Source organism: Crassostrea angulata, chromosome 5, assembly GCF_025612915.1.
Source record: "Crassostrea angulata isolate pt1a10 chromosome 5, ASM2561291v2, whole genome shotgun sequence".
Lineage (NCBI taxonomy): Eukaryota > Metazoa > Mollusca > Bivalvia > Ostreida > Ostreidae > Magallana > Magallana angulata.
This window is the reverse complement of record NC_069115.1, coordinates 57,891,782-57,902,336: the sequence shown is the minus strand read 5'-3', so window position 1 is coordinate 57,902,336 and position 10,555 is coordinate 57,891,782. Positions and strand designations below refer to the sequence as shown.

The window sequence follows — 10,555 nt, the reverse complement described above, 5'->3', positions numbered from 1 at the left end:
TGCAGTGAAACCCAGTTAAGAAAATACCAGTAAATAATATTCATTAAAATTATTTTTTGCCTTATATATAGGATAGATTTTTAATTCACAAAGCAACATGTATTTCTCCAGTATCATTTAAAAATGATCTCTGTTGTAATGTCTATAGCATCCCAGTAATTCATAGTACCGGTACTATAAACGTTAAAAACTCTTGTGAAATGCTTTTATCGGTAGCTTGCATAAACACTCGGTGTTCCAAACTCACTTTGATTTTTACCGACCGTGCTGGCCAGACAGAATTAGTCATGCCTCACTGCACGTTGCTTGGATGCTTTACCTGTGCACCTGTTAAGTAACACCACTGGCAGTGTATTGTTTTCTTTGGTGTTACAGAGTAAAATCAAGATGTTTTAGGCTTTCACTTATTTTTTTATATTAAGGCCTATGCATAACTAAATACGTAACTGATATAAGTCAAAACCGGAAGTAATCGTAAAAAGTAAACTGGACTATAACATGACATACCATGATCACGGTAGACAGTACTTGGATGGTTTTTGATATATTCAAGCTACACAGCAGCTTTTTGAGCTCAAAATCAGAGAAAACCCCGCAGTGGTTGTTAAAGTTTGCATGTAAAGATTCAGAATTGGGGGGGGGGGGGTGTATGGGGAAGACAAATACGATTGCGGGAGAAATTTGTCTCCCGCGCGGGAGATAGGTTGGATGCGGGAGATCTTAGATTTTTAGGCCGTTTTGCGGGAGTCTCCCGCGCAATGCGGGAGGGTTAACAGGTATGTACTTTTATGTTAAATGCTGAAATCTGATTGGTTTAGACGCAGTTGATAATCCGTTCTATTACCCTCAGCGTTAGCAACACACTTAGCAACGGGTAACATAACGAATTGTTACATGCGCGTTAATTATGCGCGTACGGTTCGCCGTGGAATTCACGCTACATGTATTTCTATATAAAAGCAGTAAAAAATCTCTAAAATTAAGACATTCAGTATAATAAAATAAATAGTGCCTGTTTGGGAGGATAACAGTTGAAATTGACACCCCTCAAAAACCATTGTCAACCTCCGCTTCTCGTCGGTTGACAATGGTTTCCTCGGGGTGTCAATTTCAACTGTTACCCTCCCAAACAGGCACTATTTATATATTGATATTGGTACGATACAGAGAAGTCACATGACGAGTAGATGTTTTGCGCCTGCTCGTATTTTGACATAAACCAGAGGGCTTTTTTTATACATGCTTTACTTTCCTTTCATGGCTATAATGTGTGTTGGTGGATTTCATCGCAATATCAGCTACATAACGAAGACAATATCTTAATTGTCTAAAATAATATTGGTACAATATGACCTTTTGCATGAGTGGAGGTTTTTAATTAACAGCTTTTTATTATCTGGTGAGTTTGAATTTTATCACAAATATTTTGTATTCTGCTGATTCAATCCAAAATACAGAGTAATCTGTCTTTGAAAGACTAAAAATTCATATTTCAGATTGAAGTATAGACAAGATTACTTACAACTGTTATGTATAAATAACAAACATGTAATAAAAAATCATTGACAGGCATTGCATTATAGCGATGTTTTGAAAATGTTAATTTCAATACATAAACCATCATTAAATTCACTTATGAAACAGAGGTAAAAAATTTTAAAAGTAACATTGCAAAAAAAACTTGGTACATTACATGTATGTATTATGATTGAACATTTAAGATAACGCAAACTCATATCATATGTAGCGGTTTTTTGTAAAGTCTCTGTTTTCGACATGTAGGTTTATTTTTAAAATACGTATGTTACTAAAAAAAAAGAGAACTATTACTTGTTCCGTATGAACTGAAATATGACCTTGGGCGAAGTATCGGAAACACGAATATTGCTTTGAATTTTTATATATAATATAAGGAAGATGACTTTGAGATTTCCAACCATCCCCCTCTAAATAATGGTGTCTATATAAAGTAAGACATGTTTAAAGTTGCTAGGAAGTCGCTGTGATTGTTCTGTCCTTATAGCGGCGCGTCCTTCCTTCTTTACTTTGCTCACTCTAACAGAGCTTTCAACTGATCTCTGTACAGTGCTAGGAACCTCAATACTTAGTCTTGGAACTTAAGGTACGTCTTAGTTTTCATCTCTGAGTAAGTAATTTCCTAAATTTATCGATATAAAAAAAATGAAATGTTTGCTGGAAAACTAACATATATTGTGTAAAAGTTATTGAATATTATTGCTGTCAAAATCACGTTAATTTCTATTAAGTGGAAAATTGGGAAATAAAAAAAAGATGCCAGAATGTTGATGATTAACGATAGTTTTGCGGATCTTACTAACTATATTCTATCAGCTCAAATAAGCACGAATTATTTTTGTATCTATATCAATATCATAAATACATGTATATTGAAATTTTACAACCAGGAAATTTTTGTCCCTCTGTAGAGTGGGTCAAAATGGCAGTATGGGTTACAACGACCGATTGTTATATTCCGGAACATGCGATACGAGCCGGATACGAGGCTGACGGACGGCCTCTGTTTATTGCCCGGGCATCCATAGAGGGTGACTTGACCCCCGGGAAATGTGGATTCCACCTTCAAGGTGCCCATATTCCGTACGGATGTAAAGAAGTTGTCGTCCATCAATACGAAGTCTTGGTGCACGCAAACAACGCCTCGGGATTCTACGACTGGCAGCGCGCCTCCCGCGGAAGAGTTCCGAATGATGCCGTCAGTTCGGACACGGACCTGTACGTGGGACGGGCTTACTTTTCTGGGGGTCTCATCCCGTGTAAGGTGGCCACGGCCAGCTCCCACATGTGTGCTTACATAGGCTGTGAAGGGGTGGAACACAGTAGTATGGACTATGAGGTCCTCTGTAAAATCAAGTAGCCGGCCATGAAGGACGAGATAGCACGTCAACGGTAACGTTGATGAGAGCAGAGTAGAAGAACAATCTAATGAACATAACACGAGGTTGCTGGTGAATTAACAGGACACAGAAAAGGGACATTTTAGTGACAGATTTATTTTAATTTTTTATGTATATATGTGTGTGTTTCCGCATTTTTATTTTGACTGCAATCTATATCGATTTGATCTGCTTTTATAATTATTGGATTTACTTTGTTGACTTCCGTATCAACTTCGGGTTTGCCTAAACTGGTTCACTTTCTGTAGATTTATCGTTCTATCATGCTTAATTTTAGCAGTTGTGAAAACCGTTCTCACTATGCTACTGCTTAAGAAATTCATTAATTGTTGTTGGGTAGTATGCATTCCACTATGATGTAAATAAATCCTTATGAATTACATGTACTCATTTATATAAAAGATACCAAGGACACTTTTTACGGATTTTGAATATACATGTAGATATAAAGGCAAAGACAATGGAGATAATGCAAAAGTAAAAGAGCTTTAAACTTAAATGAATTTTTAGCAATAAAAAAAAACAATAAAAAAAAAACGTGTACAATCCGCTGTAGGATGTTTTAAAATATTGTGTTTGTTTTTGAGTCCAAAAAAATATTAATGTTCTGTATTATATTTTTAGATAAACATGTACATTTAATAAATCAAACACAAATAGTTAGAAGCCATTTCAGACCCAGGTACATGTATTTCCTGCCTCCATTAGACTAAACACAATGTTTGAAATGCAGGGGAAACTTCATCTGTGAATTTTTTTGGAAAGTGTGAAACAAAAAAGTGATAGGAGGAAAATCAATGCAACATAATATTTGTGTTCCATGATACCTGATTGATAATCTCTTAATACCGATCAAATAATGCAGAACGATCACAAGTGGATTTTACAGACTGATTGTAAATGTTTCCGCATCTCTTGCCTTACTTAATATTTCTTCTATCTATTGCCGTATAAATGTCATAAGAAACGTCTTAGCGAAGAATATGTACATTATACATGAACATCAAGATTGTTACAAGTCTATATATAAAATCATATCTAAAGTGTGAATTACAAGATTACACTGCAAAACCTAATTTGATGAGAGAAATGATGGTGTAAGGACTGCGAACGATAGCATTGTCTAGCCGCCTAACTAAAAGTCATTTTCTGAAAGTTGTCTAATTAAAGTTAATTTTTTATAATAATGTAATAAACATTTATGTATATTTTCATTACATATAAATAAATTGGTCAAACAAAGAGAGGTAACTTTGTATTTTGGGTTAAAATAGCTCATTTCATAATAGAAAATAACGAAAAACGGAAATGTTTTTTAAAACATCTCCCCCCCCCCCCCCCCCGTGAAACAAAAATTCCTTTTGAAGGGTTTTCATTATTGTTATTTAGCATATTTTTACCAAAGGGTTTGTTGTTTCACGGGGGGGGGGGGGGGGGAATTTGTCTACAGACCGAAATACATTCCAAAAAAAGAATTTTGCTTTGTAAATTTTCGAAAACTAATTAACAGATATGAATTAAAATGAAATTTTACTTTAATATATATCGTAAATATGTTATTAATAAGTTTTTATGCACATATTGGCCGCTAAATAATATTTTCCTCACTCATAGAGACCGATTTCAATGAAAAAAATTTTAGACCCCGCGTTAGCAAAACTTTTGTTTAAAAATAAATAATTTGATTACAAATTTTATTTTGATATAAATTGATTAGGATTTGATTATACTTTTTAGTAGAAAACTTAGTTTTTGAATATCTGACAGAAATTCCGAAATATTTGGATGTAAAATGTAGGCGGGAAATGGGCGTTAGCGTTCGCAGTTCTTTGTTCAGTTAAGTTTGTAAAAAAAGGGGGAGGGGTGTAAAAATTACATAGAAATAATAGTGTAATTTGTTCAGTTTAGTTTGTAACAAAAAGGAGGAGGGGGGGGGGGTTAAAATAAAGAAATGTATTTATGAGATTTGCTTATGTAGCTATGAAACTACATGTACATATAAATTTTAATGATGATATAATAAATTGTAGCACATAGAGCTACGACGGTGTAAATGGTTACCGGAATATTCTTCCTTAGATTGAGCAATAATATGAGTTATAATACAAAATAAACGAACTATTCTTAGTCAATTGAACAGTAGTTTGTTTTGTACAAAAAAAAAATACCAAAAAAAGGCATCAAATCCAACCCTGTCCATCACATATAAAAAAGCGATTGCCGCTTGTTCCGTATTTGTAGGTCATCATATGTATCAAAACCTTCCCTGGCATACACAATCAGAAAAGCCTAGATGGAGTTAACATCGAAGGGATTAGTTTTTATTACAAGATAAAAGATATTTTACTTACCTATCAAGGGTCAAACAAAAGATAAATTATTTCAAGTGATACAATAGATTTTATTGACCAACCAAGGGTTGAACAATGGATAAACTATTTCAGATGACACAAGATCTTTTACTTAACAATCAAGGGTAAAAAAAAATAGATAAATTATATCAGGTATACAAGACATTTTACTTGCCAAACGAGGGTCAAACAATAGATAAAGTTTATCACATGATACAAGATATTTCATTTACCATTCAAGGGCCAAAAATAGATAAACTATTCTAGGTGTTACAAGATATTATACTTACCAATCAAGGGTCAGACAATGAATAAACTATTCTAGGTGTTACAAGATATTATACTTACCAATCAAGGGTCAGACAATGAATGAACTATTTCAGGTGATACAAGATATTTCATTTGCCAACCAAGGGTCAAACAATATACATTGTAAACAGTTTTTCATGAATTATTCTTGATTAATTTCGAGTTCAATTAAATTTCATGCAAAGAGATTAATGTCGAATTAGTATTATCATATTTAGAAGAAAAATTTCTCAAGTTTTTATTTATTAATTTAGAGATGCAAAAAATAAATAGAAAAAGAGAAGTACGTTGTCAAATTTGTGGATTTATATAACAGTTTTATATATAGAGGTTAAAATAGCCGTAAAAGCAGAGAGAGATTCACCATATTGGAGCTCCATCTCCGCCTCGGTCGGGGCTCGAACTCCAGGCCCCGAGGTTATAAAACTTTTTCCATACTCATGCTCCAACTCGTACTCCGTACTCCGAGTATGTGCTCCACTGAGTACGACTCTAAAAACCGAGGTTATAAAAGTTTTGGAGTACGTTCTCCGCTGAGTACTATTTGGAGTATGCTCCAAAAGCCGATCGATGAAATTTTACGTCTACGGAGAAAGACAGAGAACGGTAATTCATGTAAATAGTCCTGGCATGTAGGCAAACTGTACATTTATTCAGATTAATTATTTATCAACAAAATGTAACACATTATTTACATGTTCATATTACCTTCTTCATCTGAAAGCATGGAGGTGTGTCTGCATCTATAACTTATGAATTTTTGAGCAACAAAGACGATAAATCCAGTGTAATTGGTAAAATTATCAACAAATTGTGTTTATGTCAAATCTATCTCTCTCTCTCTCTCTCTCTCTCTCTCTCTCTCTCTCTCTCATGAGACTCGGGTAGTGATTCATGCTTGTGATGATTAAGTATAATTATGTTGTTAGGAACGATATGAATATAAAAGAAAGAAGTACGAATTTACACGGATATGAAGAGAGTATATCACTTAAGATATTTAGTGAGCAGTTCCTGTATTAGGAAAAACGGGGAAGAGTTTAATTAAAAAATACAAACATATACTTGGGAAAATACTGAGAAGATCCGTTTATTTTCACACTCAGAAAGTATACACTATGGAAATTATATGGGTATTCCAATTTAATTGCAACATACTATATTTGCCTTAATTCTTGTGAGAAAAAAACCCATCTAATATCTAGAAGGGGTGGGGTGGGGGTTGGGGTTGGAATTGCATCAATGAACATATGCCAAAAGCCAAGGACACACGTAAAGTTTCTCATTTCAATATTTTTGGGAATGTGCACGAGAGTTTAAGAAATTTCCAATATGAGGACCACGTTTAACCGAAACAACGTGTTCAAGGAAACTGTGTACTAAAGTTGCTGTCACCCTTTTTGTGGGGTTTTATTGATGGTTCAAGTTTTTCTCACTTAGTCAAGGCTTGAAAATGTGTGTTTAGAATTTATACATACACCTACTGTGTCATTTTTAATCTTAAGTAACGTCATTTGATATTTTTGAGCAAGCCTTTTCCTATTCATCTTTAAAATTCGAAATACATGACTGTGTTAATTTTGATGCATTTGACATAAATATTTGGTTACTTTATCTAAATAGTTACCTGCTAATGAGATAAAGGATTTAAGAGATGAATATTCCTACATCTAAGCTATATAGAGATAAATCTCTCACATGAAAATGCGAAGAAGCTTTTTTATCACAAGTAGTACATGTGAAGCGGGCAGCTCATTACTATATTTTTGGTTAGAGTTATTCCCCTTTGATTTGTTGATTGATTTTTGATGATTTAATTAATATTCCTAATAATGACCAATTAGTGTGATGATTATTTGTTGTACAATAATAAATATCCTTTATAAATAAGTTGTTTGGCATCAGTAGTTTTAGATTAGGTTGGATCAGTTTGTTTATTTTCGATTTCCCGTTTTTAGATACCACAAATTATTCTAGGCCGGCACATATATAGGGACAGTGTCAAATGCGTTACGAGAACGACTGTTTGGGGTAAAACTTGAACAGGTACGGCTAGATTGAGTGTGTGGACTACCCTGCTCTTTCTAATCTTCGTGTGATTTAACCTACGACACAGAGTGTGCGGTCATCCCTGCTCTGTATCGCATCAATACAAGTGTGCGGTCATCCCTGCTTGTATTGGTGGTGGTTGTGGCGGAGTACTAGTGTGTGGTCATCCCTGCTGGTGTTCTGGCCTTTCTAGCGCAAGTGTGCGGCACTCCCTGCTTGCGTTAGGTTGCGTTGTTGGCGCAAGTGTGCGGTCATCCCTGCTTGCGTTAACGTTGGTACCTGTTCAGTTGCGTAGGTGTGTGGTCATCCCTGCCTGCGTAACGTTTAGTCCCTATATATGTGCAGGACCGGTGATTAAAGTCTGCACTTGTAAATATTGGCAGCAATCAGGGCTATCCGATTCTATCTCGGGTACGGGCCCGCGGGGATCACAGGCAGTGACCCCCTTGCACGTTACATAAAATTTGGTGGCAGCGGTGGGATACCCTGCAATTGCTGCGGAAAGAATGGAAGACGTCGACAAAGAAATATCGTTCTTGGAGGAGAAGATCGCCGAGATGCGTGAGCGCAGCGACATCCTGAAGACCTCAACGCCAAGACCCGCTGCAAGCAGAGATTCTGGGGTAGACACTATGCGCAGAGCTTTGGATACTTCTCAGAAGAAAGGAGAGCTGTCTTTGCGCACTGGTCACACGACAGCTTTACATCTTGAAGAGGCGGCTGCTGCGTATGAGACGGGGGCTTATTCCGGACTTCGCTCTAACAAGAGAACAGAAGCGCACCCGCGCAGCAACGACCAGTTCTCTGATTCCTATGAGCTCTACGAAGAGTCAGAGAGGAAAGTAGAAAGCAGCATCGGACATAGGCCATTTGCTAGCGGTGCCGCGCACAAGCCAGATCTGAATTGGCAGGCCGACTCGCTCTTACCCGGCGAGACGCGCAGACGATCTCTGGGGAGATTTGAAAGCCCTGCAAGAGGAAATGAGACAGACAATGCCATTGCCAAGCAATCTATCAAGCCAGCTACATATGATGGAAGTGGCCCTTGGCTTGATTACCATGCGCATTTCGAAGCCTGCGCCGACATCAACGGCTGGAGTTATGCCACTAAAGGTTTATACCTGGCAGTTTCCTTACGTGGCAATGCGCAGGGAGTCTTGGGAAATATGCAAAGAGGTACAAAACCTGATTTTGATTCCCTCGTTCAAGCTTTGGAGGATCGATTTGCGCCGCCGAGCCAAACCGAGCTCTATAGAGTGCAGATGCGAGAAAGACGTCAAAGAGCCGGTGAGACTCTTCCCGAGCTAGGCCAAGCCATTCAGCGGCTCGCCTATTTGGCATACCCTACTGCCTCTACGGAGATTAGGGAAACGTTGGCCAAAGACCAATTCGTAGACGCACTGGTTGATTCAGAGATGCGCATTCGCATAAAACAGTCCCGCCCCAGACACCTGAATGATGCGATTCAACTGGCCGTGGAGCTAGAGGCATACAATAAAGCTGAGAGAAAAAGCTTTGCTCGCCCTACTGCTCTGGATCCAAGAAATGATGCGTTGACAAAGACGTTAGATGCTCTTAACGCCAAGATAGACTCTCTGCAGTTGGAGGTGAAGTCTTTTAAGAGCAGCCGAGCTGAAGACGATGCGCAGTTAAGACCCAGAGTACAGGAACAGCAGAAACTTTGTTACTACTGCCGAAAGCCTGGACATATTCAAAGAGACTGTAGAGCCTACCGACAGAACAGGCCGGAGAGCAATGGATATGCACGCAATATAAATGTAGATCATTCATATACAGAGGTTGTGGAAATGATCAAACGCCTGAGTGATAAAGTCGACTCTCTTCAGACAAACGTCAAACGTCTTAGCAAGCGTCAAATGACAGATAATGGGCGAAAAGTTGACAAACTGCAAGGAGTATGCTATTATTGTCGAAAACCTGGACACTTGCGTAAAGCTTGCATGGTCAGAAAGCGAGCTAAGTGCGGTGTCAATTCAGAACAGCCCGAACAATCAAAGGGAACTGATGGAGACGAAAAGGGGCAACATCTGACTAAAGGGAAGACCAATGCATGCTACCGCGTAGTTGCAATGTCAAGTTGCAATGACAGAAAAGTGTTGATAGAAGGCCGAATTGGGAGTTCTGGGGAGAAGTTTGCTACAGACAGCATTAGTTCGGTGGTTGGGCGAACCTTTAAGGACCCAAGTCATGGTCATGATTTTGATGAGGGAGAAGAGCGCAAGAACCCGTGCAGACGTTGCGGCAGTTGTAAGAAAAGCAGACGAAAGAGGAGAATGCGCCGTGTTCCTGGGAAAATGTTGATGAGACCCCAAGGTGTATATGCAAATGACAATTGCATGCAGGTAACGGCAATATTACCTGGTAAAGCAGCGTTGAAAAGTCCTAACTTTAAAGAAAATCAGCTGCAGAAGTTCCACAGACGGAAAGCGTCAGAAGACGGAATTGTAGGCTAACGCCTGATTGTAAATAAAATCTAGCATTGTTTTTATTCATTGATGAAACTTGGACCCAGGAAAGAAGGGCAGAGATTTTTTGTTTTAAATCCAATTTTGGGGGGTATTTTTTTTTGGATACCACTTCACCTTTTTGTGAAGTTGGGGGTTTAAGTTTTGCGAGGACGCAAAATTCTGAGGTGGGGGTAGTGAAGCGGGCAGCTCATTACTATATTTTTGGTTAGAGTTATTCCCCTTTGATTTGTTGATTGATTTTTGATGATTTAATTAATATTCCTAATAATGACCAATTAGTGTGATGATTATTTGTTGTACAATAATAAATATCCTTTATAAATAAGTTGTTTGGCATCAGTAGTTTTAGATTAGGTTGGATCAGTTTGTTTATTTTCGATTTCCCGTTTTTAGATACCACAAATTATTCTAGGCCGGCACA

The 10,555-nt window shown here is 37.5% G+C and overlaps 1 protein-coding gene across 3 annotated transcripts; it reads left to right on the top strand.

The window, feature by feature from the left end:
* Nucleotides 1-1,934: 1,934 nt before the first annotated feature.
* LOC128184143 (uncharacterized) lies at nucleotides 1,935-3,316 on the top strand. Of its 3 annotated transcripts, none has more exons than XM_052853494.1 (2): nucleotides 1,935-2,146; nucleotides 2,448-3,316. In XM_052853494.1, exon 2 carries the CDS (start codon nucleotides 2,459-2,461, stop codon nucleotides 2,894-2,896), a length of 438 nt encoding a protein of 145 aa, XP_052709454.1. In that variant the 5' UTR covers nucleotides 1,935-2,146; nucleotides 2,448-2,458; the 3' UTR covers nucleotides 2,897-3,316. The 3 variants fall into 3 exon arrangements, with proteins under 3 accessions (XP_052709454.1, XP_052709453.1, XP_052709452.1); XM_052853493.1 differs by having other exon boundaries at nucleotides 1,936-2,122; nucleotides 2,427-3,316; XM_052853492.1 differs by having other exon boundaries at nucleotides 1,938-2,122.
* Nucleotides 3,317-10,555: the final 7,239 nt, after the last annotated feature.

What these genes read in the sequence shown, in the direction of transcription:
- LOC128184143 (XM_052853494.1), top strand. Translation starts at nt 2,459, where the DNA reads ATGGCAGTATGGGTTACAACGACCGATTGTTATATTCCGGAACATGCG.